We start from the raw sequence: 23,975 nt of genomic DNA, 5'->3' as shown, positions 1-23,975 counted from the left end.
CGGGAGAGCGGCGCCGCCGAGCGGCCAATGGGGCGCGGCGGGGGGCGGGGCTGATGGGGCCGCGGGGCCAATCGGGCGGCGCGCCGGGCGCACGCGCCTCGCAGGACCGTCCGGAGCCGTTCGGCGGCGGGCGATGAGCTGCAGCTCCGAGGCCGACCCCGCGCCCGCGGTCCCCGCCGCCCCCGCGCCGCCCGGCCCCGCGCCCGCGCCCACCGCCGACAACAAGCCCAGCCCGGCCGCCGGCGGAAGTGGCGTCCCCGGGGCGCCTCCGAGCGCGGCGGGCGGCGCCGCGCGGGGAGCCGAGGGCGGAGCGGCCGCCGGGAGGGGGCCCGGTGAGTGCGGGGGGGGCGGCCGGGAGCGCGGGGCGGGGCGGCCCCGCTGAGCGTCTGTGTCCGCAGCGCCCGTCTCGGCCGTGGCGCCGCCCGAAGGAGCGATGTCGAACGGCGTGTACGTGCCGCCCGGAGCCGCCAACGGGGAGGTGAAGCCGGTGGTGTCCGGCACGCCGCTCGTGGACTTCCTGCTGCAGCTGGAGGATTACACGCCCACGGTACGCGCGGCGCGGGGCGGGCGCGGCGGGCGGGCGGGCACTGAGCGCGGCTCTCCCCGCAGATCCCGGATGCCGTCACCGGGTATTACCTGAACAGAGCGGGATTCGAGGCCTCCGACCCGCGCATGTGAGTGCGAGGGGCGGCCGGGGGGCCCCGCGGACATCCCCCGGTCCTGGCGCCGTGCCCCCCCCAACGCCGTCCCCTCTGTGCCCGCAGCATCCGCCTGATCTCGTTGGCCGCGCAGAAATTCATCTCTGATATCGCCAACGATGCGCTGCAGCACTGCAAGATGAAGGGGACGGCCTCGGGGAGCTCCCGCAATAAGAGCAAGGTGGGTGGGGGGGTCTGGGGGTGAACATGGGGTGGGTGCTGTGGGGCGGCGCTGCCAGTCGTTGTGCCATTGAGTCCCGGGGTCACAAACCACAGAACGGCCTGGGCTGCAAAGGAGCACAGCGCTCATCCAGCTCCAAGCCCTGCTGTGTGCAGGTCGCCAACCAGCAGCCCAGGCTGCCCAGAGCCACATCCAGCCTGGCCTTGAATGCCTGCAGGGATGGATGGGGCATCCACAGCCTCCTTGGGCAACCTGTGCCACTGCCTCACCACCCTCTGCCTCCAAAACTTCCTCCTCACATCCAACCCAAACCTCCCCTGTCTCACTTTCAAGCCATTCCCCTTGTCCTGTCACCACCCACCCTCACACACAGCCGTTCCCCCTCCTGTTTATCCGCTCCCTTCAAGCACTGAAGGCCACCATCAGGTCTCCCTGCAGCCTTCTCTTCTCCAAGCCAAACAAGCCCAGTTCCCTCAGCCTTTCCTCACAGCAGAGCTGCTCCAGCTCTCTGCTCATCTCAGTGCCCCTCTGGACTCCCAGAGCTCCCCGTCCTTCCTGTGCTGGGGGCCCCAGCAGGACGCAGCGCTGCAGATGGGGCCTCACAGGAGCCGATGGAGGGGACGATCACCTCCCTCTCCCTGCTGGCCGCCCCTTTCTCATGCAGCCCAGAACACATTGGCTGCATTCCGGGCTGCAGGCGCTCACTGCTGCCTCATGCCCAGCTCCTCGTCCACCAGGACCCCCAGTCCTTCTCCGCAGGGCTGCTCTCCAGGACATCTTCCCCCAGTCTGTGTCAATACCTGGCTTTGCCCCGACCCGATGCAGCACCCTGCACCTGCCCTTATTGAACCTCATGGTTCAATACGAAAGGCTGACGTGTGCTGACAAAAAGGGGCTTTGCTGCCGGGAGGGAACGCGGTGGGCAGAAGGTGGGCAGTGGTGTGTATGGAGATACTGAAGCCCTGCTGCTCCCACTGATGGGCACCAAACCATAATGCTGAGGGTAAAAGATAAAGGGAGGAAGTGTGTATAAATAGTTCCTGGGAATCCACACAGCCACTGTTTGTGGTTTGGGGGCAATGTAATTAAGTGTTGAGTAATGCTGTGCGTTTCTCTGCAGCTGAGGGCAAAGAGCAGATGCAGTTTTCAGGCCCTCAGTGGTGGTCAGTGCCCCAACCGTTGGCCTCCAGCTGTACTGGGGAGCGTACACACACAGCTGGGGTAAAAACCCCACAGCAGCAAAGGGCTGCAGGCGTGAGGTGTCCGTGCTGTGGGTGATGCTGCGCTTTGTCCCCAGGACAAGAAGTACACGCTGACCATGGAGGACCTGACGCCCGCCCTCGCAGAGTACGGCATCAATGTGAAGAAGCCGCACTACTTCACGTGAAGACAGGGGCTGTTGCTGGGAACTTTTTTAGGGTTTGCTTCTGCACCATTAAACCACTGCGTAGTTTTTTTTTCGTTTTTTTTTTTTTGTTTTGTGAAAAGATCCCATTTCCTGCCCACATGCCTGCTGTCAGTGAAGCATCATTTGGCCCCCGGGGTTCTGCTCTCCCAGCACCACCAGAAGGCGATGGCTGCTGGCTGCGCAGCAGGGGAACTGCAGCCACGTCTCTCCCGGAGGGCTCAGCCTGCCCTGAGCTGCTGCAGGGATGTAGGCACCATGCAAATAGAAGTGCCCAACCTTCCTCTGTGCTTTTTTCTCCATAGCATGTCTCTTGTTTCTTAAGAGGAAGATTCTGGGGGCTGTGTGACAGCTATGGCTCCTGCAGCTGCAGCCAGGCTCCTCATGCGGGTGTGATGCCAGCCCTGCTGCCTGCTTGCCCCGGGAAGCAGAGGGGGTTTGGCACAGAGCAGCTCCAGTGCCCAGGGCTCAACGTTCTGCAGGGCAGCCCGGTGCCAGCGCTGCCCTTTCCACAGCAGCCTGCAGAGGTATGCATGCACCCTTCAGCCCACGGGCAGTTTTTGTAACAAATATTTATTTCAGATGCTGGCGGCTTTTCCACGTGGCCTGGATGGAAACGTTAAAAAGTGAAGCGCGAAGCTGGGGTGGTGCTGGGCACAAACAGGCAAACCTTCACCCTGCTGCCCTTAGCAGGGAAGAGCACCAGGACTGGACACTTTTAACATGAGACCGCCGTGAGGGCGAGCTGCCCTGGGCCTGGGAGCACGAGGTGGCTGCAGGGCAGCAGAGCCCCCCACGCTCAGTGCTTTCATCCAGGTGTCCTGCTCAGTCTGCCCACAGCTGCCAGGGAGGGTGGAGGTGCTGCCATAGATGGGTGCTACAGAGCCCAAAGCCTGCAGAGCGGCTCCAGGGAAGGCAGCATCATCTGTACCGTGTGTCCATGGCTGGCTCAGGGTGAGAGGGCAGCCCCTGCTCCCCCTTAGCTCTGGGGTTAAAGGCACTTGGAGGTGGGGGGGAAGGGAGCATGGCAGCGTCAGACATCGGGGAGGCGCCTCCCTCTACTTGTCCTGCATCTTCTCCAGGATGGGCACGATCATGTCGAACTTTGGGCGCTTGGCTGGGTCCTCATTCATGCAGATCTTCATCAGCTTGCAGATGTGTGGGGAGATGCCAGGTGGGATGGTTGGACGGAGCCCTTCCAGTGCCACCTGGTAGCGAGGCAGGGCAGAGCAGGATCAGGCAGCTGGACCCGGCCCTGCCTGCGCTGGGCACGTGGGGAGCTCTGGAAGGAGCCCTTCTGGGCTCTCTGTGGGGTCCCACGCGTGCTCCCCCCTGGCCCAGCTGTGCTCAGACTGGTTTGGGCCCCTCCGCCCCTCACCTTCATGCCTATCTCCATGTTGGACAAGTCTGCAAATGGCACCTCACGGGTCACCAGCTCCCAGAGCAGCACCGCAAAGCTCCACATGTCCGCCGAGCGCCTGTTAATTTCCTCTGGCTTCTTCTGCAGGGCTGCGGCAAATCCAGTGCAGCACAGGGGCTGAGAAGGGCAGGGGAGAGGAAGGGGGCAAAGCGGCAGGAGGGGCCTGACTGCCTCACGCTCACCTTCAGGAGCCACCCAGGCTGGCGCGTACATCCTCCCAGGGCACTGGAAGGAGAACTTCACGTCGGCCATGCTGACCCTCGCGGTCATGTCCTCGTCAATCTGGGAAGAGAGATGCAGTCACAGCCACCCGCACAGCCCAGCCTGCGGGGCGCAGGCAGCAGCGCTCACCATGATGCTGCGGCTGTTCAGGTGGTGCCGTGGGATGAGGGGCTCCAGTGTGTGCAGGAAGGCCATGCCTCGCGCAATGTCAAAAGCAAATTTCACTGCCTGCATCTGGTCCACCACGAAGTCTGCAGGGAGGAAGGTGGGCACTGGGGGTCACTGAGGAATGAGTGGCACGCGTGGAAAGGGGGCAGCGATGGCAGCACTAGGACCGGGGCGTGTAGGCTGTGAACCAGCCTGCTTGTGGCCGCCCTGCAGTCGCAGCCGGAGGAGTCGGCACTGCTGCCCCAGTGCACAGAGGGGCAGCCCCCCGAGGACAGAGAGACTGGCACCAGCCTCAGCTGCGTCACCTCTGTTAGCACTCACTTGTCCCCTCATGTAACACATTGTAGAGGGAGCCGTAGGGCATCCAGTGGCTGATGACAATGGGATGGGGGGCCGGGGGGGACTGGCAGGCACCCAGCACTGGCAGCACGTTGGGGTGAGAGAAGATCCTGCAAGAGAAGTGATGGTGCTGAGTGGCTGCTCGCAGCAATGCATCGTCTCTGCCCTCTCCTCTGGTGGCTGCCTTGCCCCCATCAGCCTCTGCTCACCACGTGGGCTCCCATCTCAACCCCCACTGCAGGGATGACACCCGCCCTCAGGGGCCTTGGCTCCTCTGGGGAGGATGCTGCCACTTACCTCAGCTTTGGGTACTCCTCATTGAAGTCTCGGCTCTTCCGAGTTGTCCAGTCCCGAATTTTCAGCATTTTGATGACAATGTCATTGCCTTGCCAGCGCCCTTTCCACAGCTGAAGGGAGACAGACGGATGTGATCGCTGTGAGGGGGGTCCCCGAGCACCCCTGAGCCTCTTGTGCAGGACGTGGATCCCGCACTGATGTGCAGTGACTGTGATGAGGTGGGAGTTCACCCAGGCAGCTGCCAGCCTGCAGCTGGCCCCACACCGGGGCTTGGATGCCCCTCAAGCAGCTGCACCCCTTTTGTGCTCTGTGTACAGCCAGGGGCTCTGCTGTCCCAGCAAGGAAACAGCCTCCATACCTCTCCTGATTGGTTCTCATTGAGTTTTTGGCTCAAGCTCAGCTGTTTGTAGTCTATTCCAGCAAGTTTGTTGAGGGTCCCGTTTCCTGTAAGAAGAGAGGACTGCGTGGGACCTCCCTCCTGTCATGGGGCTGCAGGAGGCGCAGTACCAGCACAGTGCCTGCAAAGGGGATCTCCCTTGCCCCAACGAGCCACCCAATGTGCTGTGCCAACTGCTGCCCCTCACCCCTGAATTCCACCCCACCACACAGATTTGTGCCCCCAGCAAGCAGCATGCTCTGCAGGGAAGCCTCTGTCCTTACGGGGCCGCGTGCGGGTCGTGCCCTTCCAGAAGGTGTCCTTGTAGGGGATCTTGGTCAGGTTCTGGCCCAGCTTCTCTGCACGCTCTGGAGGCAGATGAGGAGTTGGGCAGCAGAGCAGAGCTTGTGGTGCTGAGCCCTGCAGCAGCCAGAGGCAGGCTCTGGTGCAGCTGGTCCCTCTTACCTTTCAGTATCTCCCGCAGAGGCATCTTGGCTTTGTCAATGGGCGTCTCGCTGTACTTGTTGGCAATGCTGACCAAGGCCCCATTACCCACAAGGTCCTGAGGAAGGAGAAAGCGAGCACCCACAGCTGCTGCCCTTTCCTCGCCCCCTTCCTATGCACCCAGCCTCCTGCCCGCCGCTGCCCTGCGCTCCCCACTGCCACCTCCTGTGCTCCAAACTCCTGCCTGTATCCAGGCGCTGCGCTCACCTCTGCCACCGTGTCGTGTCCCCAGAAGCAGGCGTAGTGCAGAGGGGTGTTCCCGTGCTCGTTCACCGCATTGATGTCCGCTTTGAACTGGATCAGCTGCAGGCAGGACAGTCCTGGTGAACCCCGAGCGGGTCCCTTCCACTGCCCCGAGGCGGGGGGGAACGCACTCCCAGCAGGGGCTGCTGCTGGAAGGGGGCCGAGGGCTGCGAGGGGACGGCGGGGGCAGCCAGAGGTGCGTGCAGCGAGTGCATGGAAGGAGGGGGGGAGCAGCAGGGCAGGGCTGCTGGGCACGCCGAGGGCTGACGGCGGTACCTTCTGCACGATGTCGCGGTGGCCGTGGCTGGCCGCCAGGTGCAGCGGGGTGTCATCGCCACGGTTCATGACGTTGATGCGCGCTCCTCGCATGATCAGCATGTCCACCACGTTGGAGCGGCCCTCGCGGCAGGCCCAGTGCAGGGGGCTGAAGCCGTGGTCATCCCTGAAGGGACAGCAGTGAGGGCTGTGCTGGGCAGCACCCGGGCCGTATCTCAGGGGGAGCAGTGGGGAACGGCGCTGGAAGAGACTGTACCGTCCTGCAGCTCCATGGGCCTCTCAGCCCTCTGCTGAGCGAGGCACAGCTTTGTGCCTGAGCGGTGCTGCAGCCCCGGGTTGGGCAGGGAGCTGCGTTCTGCTCCCACTCCTCAGCCCAGATGGCTGTGAGGAGCACAGCCCAAGCGGTGCTCCTGCTCTGCCCAACCCCACGAGGGCCCTGACCACATCCCACCTTCCTCAGGGCTGGAGCAGCAGGAGTCTGCTGAGGACCAGGCCCCCTATTCGCCCCCCCATCTGCTCACAGCCGTGCCTGGCCAAGTAAGGGAGGAGGCGGCAGCAGGGCCTTAAAAGGAGATTAGGGCCCAGTAGGCGGGGATGGGGATGCTGCAGCCCCGCTGCCCCCAGCTCCAGCAGAACTGGGGCCATCCGGTGACCGCCCTGCACTGCCGGCAGTGTTCCACAGGGCTGGAGCCAAACAGCCCCTAACAACCAATACCAGCCCCACGGGTACAGCCCAGCCCAGGACAGCTCTGCAGAACGAGCATCTGCTGGGACGTGGAGCAAGGCCCACAAACAGCCTTCCCTGCACTCAGCAGAGATGCTGCTGTGGCTCGGGAGTCCTTTCAGTGCTGGGCAGCAGGCTGTGCCCGCCCTCAGCCTCGCGTTGGGCAGTGGGAGGCATCAGCTCTGCACGGAGCGATGGGAAGCACTCGGGGCCACGCGGTGCCGTCGGAGCCGCTGGGGAGGGCGGGGAGGGGGGGTCGCGGGCTGGGCAGTGCAGCCGGGCAGCGGTGCCCCTGGGGTCAGGGGTCACGTCAGGTCACCGCGTGCCGCAGCCACTTTGGGGAGGGGCTTCTCCCAGCGCCCCCAGCCCAGCCGACGGCCAGGACAGCGACCCGCGGCCGAGGAGCGGACGGAGGACGTGCAGCCCTCATGCCTCAGCGATGCGGTAACTTCCTCCGGCGGGGAGGAGCCGCATCCCACCTCCTCCTCCGGACACGGAGCGGAAACGCGCCCCGGGCGGACCGAAGCATCCCCCGCAGCCCCCCCCGCTCACCCCTGGTTGAGGTCATTCTCGGTGTTGTCCAACCACAGACGCACGGCCACCGCGTTGCCCTCCCGGCACTGCGTGAAGATATCATCCATCGCGGCTGTCGCTGCGGGGAGCGCTGCGTAAGGGCACGGCTTTGCGCGGTCCGAGGGCCCCGCACTCCTCCCGGACGGCGGACGGCGGGGGAGGCCGCCCCGCCTGCAGCGACCGCGGCCGCCGGCAGGAAGCGGCCCGGAGCCCGCAGCGTTATCTGCAGGCCCGCACTCGGGGCCGAGTTCCGGGGGGAGCGGCGGGGAACGGCGCCGGAGGAGACCCCGCACCGCCCCGCAGCTCCGCGTCCCATCGGCCCTCCGCTCCCGGCCCGACCGAGCGCAGTACGGAGTCGATACCGGTGCCGCTCCTCGGACCCCGACGACAGCGGCCGCGCCGCCCCGGGGCCGCACCGCAGCGGGCGGGGATGGGGGCTGCGCTCAGCGGGATCCCGACGTGAGCGGCCGCGGTCTCGGGGCCTCCCGCGCCGCACCCCGCGCCCCGCACGCGGACCCCGCGCCCGCTGCCCACCCTGCCCGGCCCAGCTCTCCCGCACCGCCCCCGGCCCCGCGCCGCCCCGCTCCCCGCTGCGCAGACCCCGCACCCCTTCTCCGCCATTGGAGACCCGTTCGTCCCCGCGCCCATCGCCACCATCCGCGCTCTCGGCGCGGCTCGATCCGGCCTCGAGCTCCGCCCGCCCGCACGGCCCGGCCCGGCCGCCCTTACCGGCTCCGGCGGCGCAGGGCGGTGGCTCTGCGGAGTAATGCGTGGCTCCGCCCCGCCCGCCTCCAGCGCCCCCTGCCGGCCGCGCCGCTCCCCGCAGAGCGGAGGCACCGCCGGGGGACACCGGGCGGGAACGGCGGGCGGGGCGGGGCGGGGCGGGGCGGGGCGGGCACAGCGCGTACCTGGGCGGGGCACGGGGGGAGGGAGGGGACGAACCGGGCGGGGCGGGGCGCGAGGAGTTACAGGCGGCGCTACCTGGGCGCTGCAATTCACCCTCCGCACTGCAGGGGGCGCGCTAACCTCGTGCGGCCGGGGCCGCTCCGGCCTCCAGTGCACGTGGGGGCGCGGGGCGGTGGGTCGGTCTGCTCCGCTCCGGTCCGAGCGCCGCGATGTTCGAGGAGGAGGAGTGGAACGAGGGCGCGGACGGCCTCGCGCTGCCACGGGCTGTGCCGGAGCTTCGCGGTGATGGCAAAGGCTCTCAGCCGCCGGTAAGGGGAGAGGGGCTCGAGGGGGCGAACCGGGCCGGCCCCCGCCGTGGCAGTGACTCCGCTCCGCTCCCTGCAGGTCTCCGCCGCGGCGGAGCGGAAGCGGCGGCAGCGCCTCGTGGCCACCCTGCGGAGGCTGCAGGCGGCGGGCGCGGCTCCGGAGTGGAGCGGCGAAGCGGCTCCAAAGCGGCCCGGGAAACGCGCGAGGACCGCGAGGGACCGAACCGCGGCGGAGGCGGCCGCGGAGGAGCGGCGACCCCAGAACGGGGTCGGCGCCGCTGGGACCGGGGCTGAGTTGCCCCCGAGTGTACCGGAGCCGCCCCGGCGGAACGTGGAGCCCGCGGTGGGGGATTCGGCGGCCGCGGCGCCGCGGCTCACCCGAAAGCAGTGGCGGAACAAACAGAAGAACAAACGGCGGCAGGAGAAGTTGAAAGCGGAGAAGAACGCGGGCGGAGGTTGCGGTACCGGACAGGCAGCACCGGAACCCGCTGACCCGGCCGCGGCACCCACTGGGCGGTCGGCGGCGCTGCGGGCGCGCATGGAGGAGCGGCTGCTGGCGGCGCGGTTCCGGTACATCAACGAGCGGCTCTACACAGGCAGCAGCCGCGACGCCGTTCAGCTCTTCCAGAGCGACCCCGAGGCGTTTCAGATCTACCACCGCGGCTTTGCGCAGCAGGTGGGGCGCTGGCCACAGAACCCCGTGGATCACATCATCCAGCGGCTGCGGCAGCGGTGAGCAGAGCCATAGGATGGTTGGGTTGGAAGGGAGCTCAAGGATCACGAAGCTCCAACCCCCCACCAATGCAGGGCCACCAACCTCCCCATCTCACAGCAGCCCAGGCTGCCCAGGGCCCCATCCAACCTGGCCTTGAACACCTCCAGGGATGGACGGGGCATCACAGCCTCTCTGGGCAGCTGTTCCAGCACCTCACCACTCTCTCTCTAAGCAACTTCCCCCTGACATCCAACCTCCAGCTGCCCTCCCTCAACTCCAAACCATTTCCCCTTGTCCTGCTGTTATCTCTCCTTTCCAAGAGTTGACTCCCCTCCTGTTTGTAGGCTCCCCTTAGGTTCGGGAAGGCTGCAATGAGGTCACCCCGCAGCTTCTCTTCTCCATGCTGAACAAGCCCAGATCCCTCAGCCTTTCTTCATAGGAGACCTGCTTTAGCCCTCTGATCATCTTTGTGGCCTCCTATGGACCCTCTACAACAGCTCCCCCTGTCTTTCTTGTACCGAGGGTCCCAACCCTGGATGCAGCACTGCAGATGGGGAGAGCATAGAGGAGTGGAGCTGGGGGCACAAAGGTGGGTGCAGCGTTACCAGCTCTGTGCCCCTGCAGGTCAGCCTCGCTGGTCGTGGCAGATTTTGGATGTGGGGACTGCAAGATTGCCAGCAGTGTCCGGAATAAGGTGCACTGCTTTGACCTGGTGCCGCTCAGCCCGCTTGTCACCGTCTGCGACATGGCTGAGGTAAGGGGCTGTGCTGCAACCGGTGCACCAAGGAGCCAGGTGTGTTCCTTGGAGGGCAGGTGTGCTGTGTGTGGTCAGAGAGGAGCTGCAGAGCTGTAAGTGTGGGCTGCGATGTGGTTGTACTCATAGTGACAGACTGCATCCTTGTGGTGCCTGGTGACATGGCAAGGGACGATGGACAAAAACTGTAACTGTGAGTTCCATCTGAACACGAGAAAGAACTTACTGACAGCGAGGGTGCCAGAGCCCTGGCACAAGCTGCACAGAAGGAAAACCTTTGGAGATACTCAAATCCACTGGCATGCTTTCCTGTGCAGCCTGCTCTAGAGAACTTTCCTATTTTATTTCCTATTATTCCTATTAACCTCCATTGTTGGGGGTTAAAGTAGGGAGATCGCCAGGGGTCCCTTCCAACCCCTGCTTTCCTGGGATTCTGTAATTCCTGGAGGTCCACAGGGTGGCTGTGTGCTTGAGGCTGCCTGTCAGGTAGCAGGGTATGGGATGGGCATCACATGGGGAGCACGAGAGGATGGTTGAGAGCACCTGCTGGAAGTCGATGGGAATTCCATGCTTGTATGTTCTGAACATGGGGTGCTGCTATTTGGGGCTCCCTCTCTGAGAAGGTGCTCAGCTGAATCTGAGTCAAGGGAATGCCAAGGGCGGGGACAGGCCCCATTCACTCTTGGTGCTTTGCAGGTGCCGCTGGCAGATGAATCAGTGGACATTGCAGTTTTCTGCTTGGCGCTGATGGGCACCAACCTGCAGGAGATCCTAGAGGAAGCCAACCGCGTGCTGAAGCAGGGGTAGGCAGAGCTGTGGGCCGGGCAGCAAGGGAGCCCTGGGCAGTGCCTGCACTGGTGCCCCTCAATGCCGTGCTGTCCCTGCAGTGGTACCCTGATGGTGGCCGAGGTTGCCAGCCGCTTTGAGGACCTCCGAGCCTTCATGAATGGAATGGCTCAGCTGGGCTTCAGGAGCGTCAGCAAGGTGGGTCTTTCAGGGTCCCTGGAGCGCACGGTCTGGAGTGCGATGCCCTGGCAAGCGACCGTGTAGGGAAGGCAGAGTGGGCGGGGAATAGGAGGCTGGGACGGGGTAGGGAGGCAGCCACGGGTCGTGAGTGTGGGGCTGGGAGGTGCGGGGCACGCTGGGATGTGGGCCTGGGGAAGCCGCATTTTAGGGTTTGGGGAGCGCAGATGCTACAGGGGAGAGCTGGGGATGCGGGGCTGGGATGGGACGGGGAGGAGCCGGGGTCGGGGTGGGAGAACGCAGGGGCCGCGGGGCTGAGGGCGGCGGGGTGCGGCGCCGGGCCGACTGGCGCTGACCCCGCGGCCCGCAGGACCTGTCCAGCGCCTTCTTCTACCTCCTGGAGTTCACCAAGGCGGGGCCGCCGCGACGCCGGCCCTGCGCGGGACTGCGGCTGCTGCCCTGCCTGTACAAACGGCGCTGAGCGGCGGAACTTCCGGTACGGCCTCGGCGAGAGGTGGGGCTGAGGGCGGAACTTCCGGTACGGCCTCGGCAAGGGGCGGGACTTCCGGCAGTCGGCGAGAAAGGAAACTTCCGGCACGGCGTCGGCGAGGGGCGGAGCTTCCGGCTCGTTTGTGCGAGCGGAGCCGACGGGGGACCCTCCGGCACGGCCTGCGCCGAGCGGTGCCGAGGAGCGGGCGGGGCTCCCGGGCGCGGACGGAGGCGGGGCCTCTTGCGGGCGGGGCGCGGCGCCGGGCGCCGTCGGTGCGCACGCGCGGTTGTCAATAAATGGCCGTTTCCGTGCAGTCGGACCGCCTCGCTGGCGCGCATGGGCGGGGCGGGCGGGGTCGCGCCTGCGCAGTGCGGGCGGGCCTGTTCGGCGGCAGGCAGCGCCGCGATGTCGGGGCCGGGGCCGGGGCCAGGCCCCGGCGGGGGGAAGCTCGATATCAACCGGGCCGGGGTGGCCGAGCTGGAAGGAGCGCTCAGCGGCATCGGGCGGCGCCGCGCCCGCGGCATCGTGCGGAAGAGAGAGGTGCGGCTCCGGGCGGGGGCTGCGGGAAAGGAGGGCAGCGACGGGACCGGTCCGCCGCCTTCGGCCTCGGGGCGGGCGGAGGAACCGCAGGGTCCGGGACGGGCCTCGCGCTGCCCTCCCCGCCCTCCGGCTCCGCTCTTCCCGTCGGCGCGGAGCGGCCCCGGCCCGCCCGGTTCCGTGTCGGGGCTGAGCCTGAGCGGCGGCTCGGGGTGCGCGGAAAGCACCGTCACGGTGCGCTGGGGGGCCGGTGCTGCCTGGGCCGGGCCGTCGCCGGGCGATGACGGAGCGGGGTAGGAGCGGTGTCTGCGTGCGGCGATCGGTCCCGACGTGGCTGAGCCGCCTCCGTGACAGCGCAGAGGAAGGGACGTGTGTGTGCGGGACGCGGCAGCGCGGCGCTCGCAGCAGGAAGGTGAACGACGTTTGTAGCTGAAAGCGCCCGCGAGGTCGCGGCCGGAACGCGGCATCCCTGCCGGGAGCCTCCGAACGGCGAGGTGGGAGGAACCGGGAGGAGGAAGGTTGGGCTGGTAGGAGGAGGCTGGAGGAGCTTGGCTTTTTTTGGCCTGGAACTGAGGAGCTGGGAATGCAGGGTCAGCGGCTATAAATACAGCAGGGGTGTAAACAGTGTGGGGGTGGAAGAGAAGCAGCCCTTGAAACAAAAGAGCTGCGGGTATGGGAATAGGGGAAGGCGGATTCATAGGAATGAGGGCTGTCGTTTGAACGGCGCTTTGGGATAACGCTGTTTGTTGGGGATAAGGAGGAAAGGTGTTGTGAGAACACGCGGCAAGGCTGGGAGCTTTGCTTTGCCCTTGCGGCTGTGTTAGCCGCTGCCATCCTGCTCCCATCCCGGGTGCTTTGAGAGCCTTCTGCTTTGTGGCAGAAACAGCGTGGAGGCTGTGAAGGGTGCGATGGTGGGCAGCAGGAAGCTGGACAGGACTTGGGTGGGGGTTGTGCTGGGCACCGTGAGCGTACAGCGGGAGGTCAGGGATGTTTCCAGCTGTTGGAGTTTGGCCGTGTGGGCCAGCAAATGCACTTTGGTGTTGGCATCAGTGCTGGAGGACATCATTCCCCATCCTGAGCTGCTGCAGTTTGCTTTTGGGCCACATGCTAGAAAAAGCACCAGCCGAGGTAAATTAGTGAGCTGACAGTAACAAGTTTGTGAAAAATAAGTTTGTATCAAAGCCTTACGTTGGGAAAGACGTGCTGGTTGTCAGCGAAGCAGGACTGTCCCACGAGACAATGAAATGCAGTAGTTCCCTCGTAACTCCTCTGGTTGTCATGGCCTGGCTCTGCAAGTGTTTGGCACCTACCCAGCACACATCAGCAGGTCAGAAGGTGCTTCTTGTTGGTCCTTTCCAGGCACTGAGGGACGTGGTGTGGTGGGTATGGAGGTGATGGGGTGATGATCTTAGTGGCCTTTTCCAACTTTAGTAATTCTATGATTCTGTTACCTTTCCTGTGAGTCTGTGCCACACTGTCACTACTGCTCAGGACAGGCAGAGTTTGTGGAAACAGTTGGGCTGGGAGAAGCCTCATCTGGCAGAAACCATTCTGTCCCTCTAATGGGTTTGGTAGTAATGACGTGAAATACAGAGGTACCACTCCGTTGTAGCAGCCCAGCTCCTTCCCCATGCGCCCCAAAGCAGCGAAGGGAGCTCTGGCTGCGAATGAAATGAAAGCTGGTGGGTCTGGGATCACCTGCCAGGAGGCAGCAGGACAAGGGCACTGCTTACCCCGGTCCTGCCTGGAGCTGATTCCCGGTGCCTGAGCCCTGTGTTCAGTCTCACTTCTCCTCTGGCAGGAGCTGAAGGGCTTCAACTCGCTCGATGACCTTCTCCATGTCAAAGGCATCACCACCCGCATCCTGGAGCTGAACAGTCAGCGGATGACCTGCAGAAGGCGGCCGAGCAGCGAGGAAGCCGTCAGGGTGAGCCCTGCTCTGCTGGGGGACAGCAAAGCTCCTGTGCCTCAGGTAGGAAAAGAAAGCGACCTTCCTATGCGATGGGGAGGGGATCCTGCCTGCCTGCAGCAGTGCAGGAGCTGGGAAGAGGAGCAGGGAGATGCACTGGTTGGGAGATGCACCCGCTTTGGCCCCTGTGACGAGGAGGCTTCACCCTGCGAGCTGCTGAGTGGTCTGTTGCAGTGCCCTCAGAGGCAGCAGGGGGCCTGGGGAGCATCCCAGCAGCAGAGGTTTTGTGGCCCCCGCTTTGGTGTTCTGGTGAGGTGAGCAGTGGTGCCTGCGTGCCTCTTGCTGGAGCTGCTCTGTGGTGCAGCTGTCCCACGGCCCCCACAGAAGCAATGCTCTGACTCCGGAAACACGTGGAGCTTACGGCTGCCTCCCCTGCCCCAGAGCAGCTCTCCACTGGCAGCCTGCTGCAGACAGTTGTTGAGTTCCACTAATTGTTCATCCTAAGAGGCCAGAACTGGGTGTGGACAGCAGCTCTTCCTCTAGGCTGGCAGCTGGAGGGGCCGGAGTCCATCCCTATCCAAGGTCTTTGCCCTCTTGCTCTCGTCTGCATGAGCAGCAACCAGCATGCTGCCTGCCTGGTGCTGGGGGCTTCGGGAAGCACATCTTCCTGCTGCCGGTCCTTGTGGTGTGAGGAAGCTCCCCAGGAGGCAGGAAGGCTCTGCCCAGTTAAAGCCTCAGACTTATTGCTGGAGGCGGAGGGGCTGCTGGAAGGCATTTGTCTGCCTGGAAGGTGTTGCTGATGGCTCGGGGTTCCCTGGTGCTGCCCAGCAGTGTGCTCTCAGCTCCCCACCCTGAGCCCCGGCTCTGAATACTGGAGGAAGTGTTTGAGAAACTGGGGCTCTGCCTCCCAGAGAGGTGGATCCAGGCAGGGCTGTGGTGGCTCCAGCCCGCTCTGGGCGCTGCCCTGTGCCCTGCTGAGTGGTGGGCAGCCTGCCCCTGCCGTGGGGAGCCAGGGCTTTGTTCCCTGACGTGAATGAGCCCAGTCCTCGCTGCACTCAATGCTGCAGTGCCTGCTAGGAGCCTCTGAAAGCACCAAGGATTTTCCTTCCACAAGTAACTTTTTGTGCCGTAACCAAACCGTCTCCTCGTTTCTTTCCTCGTCCTCCTCCAAGATATTTTCTTCACCTTTGAGTCATTTCTGGGAAAGAGTTGACCATACCTTCACGTTTAAAGCGTTTTGTTGTAGAACGTGGATTGAACGTAGCATAACTCGGGTGTGTGGAGCAGCTGAGGGGTAATGCTGCTTCCCTGCTTGCACCTCCTGTCTGCTTGGACTTTGGAGCCTGAAGTTTGTGCCGAGTGCCCCCCAGTCCTCGTCAGCTGCTGCTTTGTGGGACGTGCAGCCCCTGGTGCCTTGTTGGTCCGGCTCTTCCTGTCTTTAGATGGAGAGCGTTGCCTCTGGGTGTGCTGAGATGTATTTGAGTGAGCCCAGCATACCAAGTGACTCAGATCCCTGCATGAGTTTCCTTGCTTCCTATGAGATGTCGATCTCAAAATATCATCAGGAAAACATCATTTACTTCCCTGTCATGAGCAAAACAGACACTGCGTTGTGGATTCTCCCCCCTCTCCTGGGCCCACGTAAGGTCCATCAGCAGGCACTGAGGTTTCCCAGTGACAGGAACCTCTGGGGCTCGGTCAGCAGTGCTGGCTGCCCTGGTGCAACCTGTCTCACTGCACAGCCCTTCCCAGGTGCTGGGTCAGAAGGCTGCGCCCTGGGCCTCTGTGGCTGTGTCTCATCGACACCTTTTATGTAATGGCTTTTGTTAACCCAGTGGAACTCTCCAAGGAGTAAAAGCAACTTTATTTGAAATGGTGAATTTTCAAAGCCCGCTCAGCTGATGCAAAGCACGTCCCTGTTACCTTTTACCAATGCAGTCAGCCCCTCTGGTGCCAGATGTCCAGCTCTGTACAGCCTCAGCCTTCTGCTTTCTTCAGTTCTGGCATAATTTTCGCACTCTCCTGACCTTTGCAGTTCCTCCTGTATGCCAAACTTTATTTGAAATGATGGTTGTGAGCCAGTGATCTGTTTGTACTATCAATTGTCTGAGACTGGTGCAAACAACCCTGGTTTGCTGGGTGAGGTCTGCTCTTAGTGCATTGGAAAACAGTTCCTCCTCCTGTGACACGAGGATGTTGTTCTGCTGCTTCTAAAAGGCTGCTGAATGCTTTTGCTTTTTTTTGTGTGTGTGATGTTTTAGCGCTGCTTTTTTGGGGGAGAAGAGGTGCAGGTGGTACAGGGGGATGCAGTGCACGCCTTCCAGTGATTCAGCCCTGGGCTGCGTTGGTGCAGCCGTGTGGTGTGGTGCTGCAGTGAGGGCTGACGACAGGGCAGCCCTGTGTGCAGCAGCTCTGCCTTGTGCTCTGCTGTGCAGAACGCTGCTCCCAGCGGCAGCAGGAAGGGCTGGCTGTGCAGAGTGGAGCTGCTGCAGGTGAGTTCAGAGGTGCTTGGTGCCTCGCTGCCCCTGCAGTGTTTGCATGTGCTTCTCGGCCCTGGCATTTGGTTGTGTGGCAGCCGCACTCTCCTTCTGGGCTGGGAAGCTTCCTGTCTGCACAGCTTGCTGGGCTGTGGCTGCCTGTGACCCAGGGCAGAATGTTGGCTCTGCTGTCTGCTCCCCTCTTCCCATCTTCAGCTCTGCCCTGCTCTCCGCTCCCTTTTTGGGCCCCTGTTCTGGTCAGCTGCCCCTGTGTGCCACTGCTGAGACCCTGGCGACAACAGGGCCAGCAGACCTGACCCTGTATCTGTGTCCCATAGGCAGTGGCTGAGGAGGAAGATGTGTCTGGGCCCTGGGAGCTGGAGCGTGCTGGGAAGAGGAGCGTGGAATCAGGGCTGGAGGCCAACGGCTCCGAGGGGCAGGGGGAGCAGGAAGCAGTCAGCTGCACGGCCTGCGGAGAGCCAGAGGAGGAGGAGGAGACGGAAGAGGAGGAAGGGAGCTGCTGCAGTGAGGAAGGGGAAGATGGCAGCAACGTTTACTTCTACTACACCATTGGCGAGCGCTGGATAGACTACCTGCAGCGGACGGAGGACAGCGGCTTCCTGCGCCATGTGCGGCCCAAGGTAACGGCGCTGGGCAAAGGGCTGCGTGTGCCGGCCTGATCCATGTGGGAGGGATGGGGGAAAGAGGCTCGTCTGTGGGAGAGCTGCCGCATGGGAGCCGGCACGGCCGTGCTGCTGTGATCTCAGCACAGCTGGTGGCTCTGGATCCTGCTGCGTGCTGCAGTGCTGGTGCCGGTGGCCCACGTGCCACAGCAGTGCGCTGAGATGCTGCTGCAGGTGGGGGTGTGCTTGCCTGGCAACGCCTTGGGGGCCTCTGGGATGCTCCTTGGGGCTGCGCAGCGGCTCGGGTTTGATGGCTGCACTTCTAGGAGCGCTGCTCCAGCTTATCCAGGCACTGCTGGCCGCCCCCCAGCCATGCCCTGCTCTGTGCTGGGGTCCCTTTGTGATGGTGCCAGAGCTGTTCTCAGGGAATGAGTTCTGTGGGGGCCAGGCAGAGGCCAGCCTGTACGCAGGGCTGTGGATGGTGCTGCACTAAGTGCTGAGGGAAGGAGCCCTGCTCCTGCCTGGGATGGAGCAGCCCTTGCTTGCTTTCTGGTGTCTGTTAGCGCTGCAAGTCGTCCCCCACTCCATTTGCACTTGCTGTTAATCCTGTGCTGTTTGTGTGGAGTTAGAAGGATGCTGATTCCTGCAATGCAGCCATGTTGGAGTATGGACTGCTGCACGTCCCAGCACGGCTTTCCTTGCATTGTCAGGCACAACATGGGGTGCTGCCCCATCCCTGGAGGTGTTCAAGGCCAGATTGGATGGGGCCCTGGGCAGCCTGATCTAGCATTAAATGGGGAGGTTGGTGGCACTGCATGTGGCAGCGGGGTTGGAGATTCATGATCCTCAAGGTCCCTTCCAACCTTGGCCATTCTGTGATTCTGAGCGACTGGCCTGGCTGCAGGACTGCCTGCTCTTTGCTGGACTGTGCCTAAAGGCTGAGCAGGCATTTTCTCAGCTGCTCCTTTTGTCCCTGGGTGCTTTGTCTGCTGACCTTTCCCCAACAAGCCTCATGTTCCCCTCAGAAAGACCAAGTTGTGTTAAACCCCTTCAGAAGTGAACTCCTGCCTGCTGCAGAGTTCAGATGGCCTTCAGCTTCCCCTGCAGGTCCTCAGCATGAGCGCAGTCTTGGAAGACGGGCTAGGCTGGGTCTGTTCTTCTCATGCTCTTGGCAGAAAGTCAGTGACCCAGAATGTGCACAGAATGTGCTCCACCCTGTGTCACCTCGCCGTTGTCTTGCAGATGAAGCGGAAGTCGGAGAACGGCCTGGATGGCAGAGCGTTGTCTCCTGGTAAAAAGCTGTGCAAGGGCTCAGAGTACAGCAGGCAAGTGAGCGCTCCGCATGGCGAGCTGACCTGGGGAGAGGAGGGGCCTCCTTTCCGTAGTCCCAAACAGCCCCTGGGTTTCATTCCAGAGTCCTCCTGCTGTGGTGGACTCTCCTATGTGGGGGTCTGCAGAAGCTGCCTAGATTTGGTCTTGCTCAGGCAGCTCTGGGTGGCAGGGTGGGACCTGGTGACCTCCAGAGGTGTTTCCAGCCTCAGCCCGTCTGCAATTCTGTTATTACAGAGAGCAGGTTGGTGTAAAGGGTCTGTGTGTCCGTGGCTGTGGGACTGCTGTGCGGCTGTGGTCTATGTGGAGATGAGAGGAGCAGGGGTTAGCCTGCAGGAGGCTCCTGGTTCATGTGGCCGCTGGTGTTCTGGGAGTTGTTTGCGTCCTGCGGTCCAGGAGCGCTGGGACGTCTCACCTCTGCTTTGGTCTCTCCCTGGCTGTGATGCAGGACGCTGGGGCCCTGCACGCCCAGTCCCACCACCACCTTTGGGGATCTGCGCAATGCCAAAGCTGGCCAGGCCCGGCGCCGCCGCATCCCCTCCGTTGCTCCTCCTCCCGAGCTGCAGGACTGGCTGCGCACCTTCCAGGTAGGCACCCGGCCAAAGGTTTGCCTCAGGGGGCACCAGGGAGCTGCGGGTCTGCAGGGCAGCTGTGAGGGAGCCAGGGCCTGTCTAATGAGCCTGTCTGCTGATCCCTGCTGCACGCAGGGGTTCTGGGTCCTGCAGCGGAGTTTCAGCAAGGTTTTGCCCTTGGCTCAAGGAGTACAGAAGTGGTCCATCTCTCGTCCCCACTGGGCAGTCTGCCTTTTTTTTCCTAAGTTGACGTTGCTTTGTCGCCGTTGCGCAGCACCAGTGTCCAATCATACCTCAGTAGTGGAGTTCCCAGCCCCATCTCTGTGCTCCTCTCTGTGCTGCGGCCCTGGCCGGCTCCAGAGGCTGTGCTCACCAGCAGCCCGCTTGCTGCCGTGGTGGTTGGTATCGCTGCTGGGGCTGGGTTGGATGGAGGCACTGCACAGCTGTGGGGAGCCTGCGAGGGCCTGCGGTGCGTGCAGGCAGTGTGACTGATGTCCCTGTCCTCAGCGCTGGAGCGGCCCAGAGAAGCTGCTGGCTCTGGATGAGCTCATTGACCGCTGCGAGCCCTCCCAAATCAAGTACATGATGCAGGTCATCGAGCCGCAGTTTCAGAGAGACTTCATTTCACTGCTGCCCAAGGAGGTGAGTCGAGGCAAGAGCCAGCTGGCCCGATGCCGTGTTACCAGCCGTGGGAGCCCGCCCTGTTGTGACCTGGCTTCTGGTTCCGCAGCTGGCGCTCTACGTCCTCTCATTCCTGGAGCCTCGGGATCTGCTCCGCGCTGCCCAGACCTGCCGCTACTGGAGGGTGCTGGCTGAAGATAACCTGCTGTGGAGGGAGAAGTGCCGCGAGGAAGGTAAGGGTCTCTCCAGCAGCGGCTGGGATCTGCAGTGGAGCCGCTCGCAGCTGCCGTGCATCATCTTTGCTCCTGCTGGGCTGGGGCCCCGAGCAGCCTGTGTACTGTTGGGAGCTCTGCATCAGGCTGCTGCTTGTTCCTGCAGGCATTGAGGAGCCCCTGAACCTGCGTAAGCGGCGCCTGCTGAGCCCTGGATTCATGTACAGCCCCTGGAAATTCGCCTTCATGCGGCAGCACAAAATTGACATGAATTGGCGCAGCGGCGAGCTTAAAGCCCCCAAGGTGGGTGCCTTCAGCAGCGTTTGCTGAGGAGCAGATTCTGGACGTGTAGGAAGCTGGTACAGGGAGGAAGCAGCAGAAAAATATCCCTGGCCAATAGGAAGAGGTCAGCACTAGGCATTTGAAATCTGCCTCAGGAAAAGCTTTAGGTGTCTGGCCTGCCTTCAGGAGGTGTAAGTCAGAGGCCTTCACCTGCAAGTATTTAAATTCAAATACTTCCTTTGTAGCTTCCTGCAACTCCTGTCCCTGCCTGCAGAGAGCAGATCCACAGCACAGCTGGTGTCAGGGACGGCTGCAATAGGTGGTGCAGGGCTGCAGCTCTGCCAGTGGAAAAGGGGTTGCCCTTAACTCCAGAGGAGTCTTTCACCTCTTCATCCCTTCTCTGAGTGCGTGTTGCAAGGCTGTAGCTGACCTTGGCATGCAGGGAGTGATACAAACCTTCTGAAGCTCATCCAGGCCTTGTCTCCAGAGCATCCCATAGTGTGTTGTAGAGCGCTTTGCTGTTGGTTTTATCTCTTTCTCCAAAGTGCCTTCCTGCTCCCAGTCCCCATCCACAAAGCAAGGAGAGCAAAGTCTTGGTCGCCTGTGGGAGGTCCCACAGGAGAGAACTTCCACCTCTCTGCTTTCCATCCCTGGACATCCCAGTGTCCCCAGGATCTTTCCTGTGCCCCCACAGGGAACAACAGCTGTACCTGCTGCTGTGACTGCACCTCTGCAGCTGGCTTCCCAGACAGCCCTTGCTGAGTCCCCAGCACCCATTGCTGCGACTGCTGTGAGCAGAGCTGCATGGGGCCCTGCCAGCAGGGCACGTCTCCCGCACTGTGCCCTCACCAAGGGGCAGCTCTGCACTGGCCATCATCCCAGCCGTCCCTTGCTGTGCTCAGCCAGCTCTGCCTGCTGCTGCTTGGGGCTCTGCTCCTGTGCAGGGCTCAGTCACTGCCCGCTTCCTCTGCCTGCTGCCACGTTGCTGCTGGGAAGATGGGAGCAGATGCAGAGATGTTGGTGCACTGTCTGCCACCGGGGAAGGTGGCACTTGTGGTCTTAAATGTGTTCAGTCTCATTGGGTCTAGGACAGAACATCAGCTGTGAGCTCAAAGCTCACGCAGCTAAACAGTCAGGAGAATCAATCCTTGGGTTGGAATTCCCTTGTAGCCCATCACCCCCCTCGTGTCTCCTTTGGCTCCTGCTGCAGCTGCTGCCCTGCCACTGTCTCAAAGCCCATCTGTTCTTACTCACGCCTTCCTGCTCACTGCTGGTCTTCTGTTCAGGTGCTGAAGGGACACGATGACCACGTCATCACCTGCCTGCAGTTCTGTGGCAACCGGATTGTGAGCGGCTCGGACGACAACACGCTCAAAGTGTGGTCAGCCGTCACTGGGGAGGTGGGTGGTTGTCCTGAGCCATTGCAGCGCTGCTCTGCGGCTGCTGGGGGAGCTGTGCTGCTCGTCTGCGTTGCTGTGGGGTGGGTGGAGGTAGGAGAGGAGTGGTGGTTTGATGGGTTTGTCTGGTCTGGCAAGGTGCAGCTGGGGAAAGGTGCTGGCAGATCCTGGGGCTGCAGGAGCAGTGGGGAGAGGCATCTGATGGTAGCAATCAGTGCTGGGCGGTGACAAATGATCTGGAGCTGGCTGCGTGCCTTTTCACTGGAGGTCAGCAAATGTGGGCCGCCCTTTTGAAGACAAGGACAAGAAACCCAACTAGTTTTACAACAGCAAGCAATCATTCTGGGAGAACTTTGGTGGGGACTTGAGTTTGCAGGGAAATGGCTCGCTGACCTGAGAGCCTTAAACAGCCCCCTGCCCAGAGCAAGTCCTACGCTTTGCTGTCCCCTCTTGCAATGTCTTTCAGCCTTTCCCAAACGAAGGTCTCCCATCTCACTGTTCTTTGCAGTGCGTGCAGACTCTCGTCGGCCACACGGGGGGGGTCTGGTCCTCCCAGATGAGGGACAGCATTGTCATCAGCGGCTCCACGGACCGCACGCTCAAAGTGTGGAACGCAGACACGGGCGAATGCGTGCACACACTGTATGGACACACATCCACCGTGCGCTGCATGCACCTGCATGGCAACAGGTACGGGAGCGAAGGAATTCGGGGCCCGGTGTGGGGGAGGTGAAGGTGAGGAGCTGTTAGGGGCTGTGCTAGTCTGGGGCTGGGATCCGGGGCAGGTGGAAGCACAGAGGTGTTCTGGCCTGGGCTGATTGCTGTGTTGAAAGAGGCTTCCTGCAGGGGGAGGTGAGCTGGCTGCCCCTGGGGCAGCTGGTGTGCAGGGTGCAGCTGGGCTGGGGGAGGTCTGCAGCTGACACGGACTGCTCTGCTCCAGGGTTGTGAGTGGCTCACGGGACGCCACTCTGCGCCTCTGGGACATTGAGACTGGGCAGTGCCTACATGTGCTGATGGGGCACGTGGCCGCCGTGCGCTGCGTGCAGTACGATGGGCACAAGGTGGTGAGCGGCGCCTACGACTACACAGTGAAAGTGTGGGACCCTGAGAGCGAGAGCTGCACTCACACGTTGCAGGGGCACACGAACCGCGTCTACTCCTTGCAGGTGAGAGCCTGGCCCCCCCTCCCCTCGCCTGCCTGCTGCAGGGGCACCAACCTGTCTGTTCTGACACTTAGAAGAGGCTATCTCTGTGCCACATGGGCACGTGTTTTGTGTGAGACGCTTTCTGCCTCTCCATCCGAACCCCTCTGTGTGCCGAAGGAACACGCAGGCTGTGCTGCTCCTTGGGGGCACGGTGCTGCTGAGGCGCCCTGCTGGGCCGTGGTGCCACCTGGGCCGGCTGCTGGCTGTGGTGCCCAGCCTGTGGCGCTGCGGTGCCACAGATTGGACTCGACGATGTGTGTGGGTGCCTCCCAACTCAGGATGTTCTGTGGCTCTGTGAGAAAGCCCCCTCCTGTTTCAGCCCCGCTGACCTGTGTCTCCCTGGCAGTTTGATGGAACGCACATCGTGAGCGGCTCCCTGGACACGTCCATTCGAGTGTGGGACGTAGAAAGTGGGAACTGCTTACACACCCTCATGGGGCACCAGTCGCTTACAAGCGGCATGGAGCTGCGTGACAACATCCTTGTGTCCGGCAACGCTGACTCCACAGTAAAGATCTGGGACATCAAGACGGGCCAGTGCCTGCAAACACTGCAGGGTGAGTGCGGGTGGGAGGGATGTTGGGGCAGGGCCGCGGTGTTCCTACCCACTGGGCACGGTGAGGCAGGATGGACACAGCCCAGCTGGGCCAAGCAGAGGGCGGCCCTGGGGCTCAGCTGGGCGCACGGGGGGACTCACGGGTGCCTTCTGCCCCTCAGGGCCCAGCAAGCACCAGAGCGCCGTGACCTGCCTGCAGTTCAGCTCCAAGTTCGTGGTGACCAGCTCGGATGATGGTACTGTCAAGCTCTGGGACCTCAAGACGGGCGAATTTGTGCGCAATCTGGTGGCGCTGGAGAGCGGGGGCAGCGGCGGCGTGGTGTGGCGCATCAGAGCTTCCAACACCAAGCTGGTGTGCGCGGTGGGCAGCCGCAACGGGACAGAGGAGACCAAGCTGCTGGTGCTGGACTTCGATGTGGACCTGAAATGAAGCCGGCCCATGCAGGCTGGGAGGGAGGATCCCGCGGGCCGGGCGGAGCAGCTGGTCTTGGTGGGGCTGGCCCCGGAGCAGGCGCTCAGCTCCCCGCGCTCTGTAAATACTGTTTGCAGCCGTCTGGGCCTTATTTATATATGTGTGAACTCCCTGGGGGGAGCCTGCGCCCAGCTGGGGCACTGTACAGAGGAAGCAGCATGTTTTGTACGCGCTAATATATCGATTTATTTCTGTACCTGGAGCCTGCTTCTCCCCCCTGCTGT

General features: G+C 62.7%; 3 protein-coding genes across 6 annotated transcripts; 2 read left to right on the top strand and 1 right to left on the bottom strand.

The window, feature by feature from the left end:
• The first annotated feature begins 10 nt into the window (after positions 1 to 10).
• Positions 11 to 2,334, top strand: TAF10 (TATA-box binding protein associated factor 10). The gene is made up of 5 exons (XM_048950938.1): positions 11 to 332; positions 399 to 547; positions 610 to 674; positions 765 to 879; positions 2,177 to 2,334. The coding sequence occupies exons 1-5, from the start codon at positions 134 to 136 to the stop codon at positions 2,264 to 2,266; spliced, it is 618 nt and encodes a 205-aa protein (XP_048806895.1). The 5' UTR covers positions 11 to 133; the 3' UTR covers positions 2,267 to 2,334.
• Positions 2,335 to 2,826: 492 nt separating this feature from the next.
• Positions 2,827 to 8,286, bottom strand: ILK (integrin linked kinase). 3 transcript variants are annotated; one of them, XM_048950539.1, is made up of 13 exons: positions 8,156 to 8,286; positions 7,406 to 7,473; positions 6,130 to 6,295; positions 5,818 to 5,913; positions 5,572 to 5,668; positions 5,391 to 5,474; positions 5,089 to 5,174; positions 4,731 to 4,840; positions 4,416 to 4,543; positions 4,056 to 4,177; positions 3,887 to 3,986; positions 3,663 to 3,793; positions 2,827 to 3,492 (listed from the first exon to the last, which is right to left on the bottom strand). In XM_048950539.1, the coding sequence occupies exons 3-13, from the start codon at positions 6,229 to 6,231 to the stop codon at positions 3,343 to 3,345; spliced, it is 1,206 nt and encodes a 401-aa protein (XP_048806496.1). In that variant the 5' UTR covers positions 6,232 to 6,295; positions 7,406 to 7,473; positions 8,156 to 8,286; the 3' UTR covers positions 2,827 to 3,342. The 3 variants fall into 3 exon arrangements, with proteins under 3 accessions (XP_048806496.1, XP_048806476.1, XP_048806486.1); XM_048950519.1 differs by having other exon boundaries at positions 2,830 to 3,492; positions 7,406 to 7,505; XM_048950529.1 differs by lacking the exon at positions 8,156 to 8,286 and adding an exon at positions 8,034 to 8,149 and having other exon boundaries at positions 2,830 to 3,492; positions 7,406 to 7,505.
• A 102-nt stretch (positions 8,287 to 8,388) lies between these two features.
• Positions 8,389 to 23,953, top strand: RRP8 (ribosomal RNA processing 8). Of its 2 annotated transcripts, XM_048950252.1 has the most exons (17): positions 8,389 to 8,640; positions 8,717 to 9,369; positions 9,977 to 10,106; positions 10,803 to 10,909; positions 10,994 to 11,090; positions 13,898 to 14,068; positions 16,821 to 17,123; positions 18,348 to 18,430; positions 18,883 to 19,021; positions 19,514 to 19,648; positions 19,737 to 19,860; positions 20,006 to 20,142; positions 21,408 to 21,521; positions 22,027 to 22,208; positions 22,459 to 22,684; positions 23,070 to 23,280; positions 23,441 to 23,953. In XM_048950252.1, the coding sequence occupies exons 1-17, from the start codon at positions 8,542 to 8,544 to the stop codon at positions 23,707 to 23,709; spliced, it is 3,180 nt and encodes a 1,059-aa protein (XP_048806209.1). In that variant the 5' UTR covers positions 8,389 to 8,541; the 3' UTR covers positions 23,710 to 23,953. The 2 variants fall into 2 exon arrangements, with proteins under 2 accessions (XP_048806209.1, XP_048806214.1); XM_048950257.1 differs by lacking the exons at positions 8,389 to 8,640; positions 8,717 to 9,369; positions 9,977 to 10,106; positions 10,803 to 10,909; positions 10,994 to 11,090 and adding an exon at positions 11,896 to 12,099.
• Positions 23,954 to 23,975: the final 22 nt, after the last annotated feature.

Source organism: Lagopus muta, chromosome 1, assembly GCF_023343835.1.
Source record: "Lagopus muta isolate bLagMut1 chromosome 1, bLagMut1 primary, whole genome shotgun sequence".
In the NCBI taxonomy this organism is placed as follows: domain Eukaryota; kingdom Metazoa; phylum Chordata; class Aves; order Galliformes; family Phasianidae; genus Lagopus; species Lagopus muta.
This window is presented reverse-complemented; position numbering and strand designations above follow the sequence as displayed.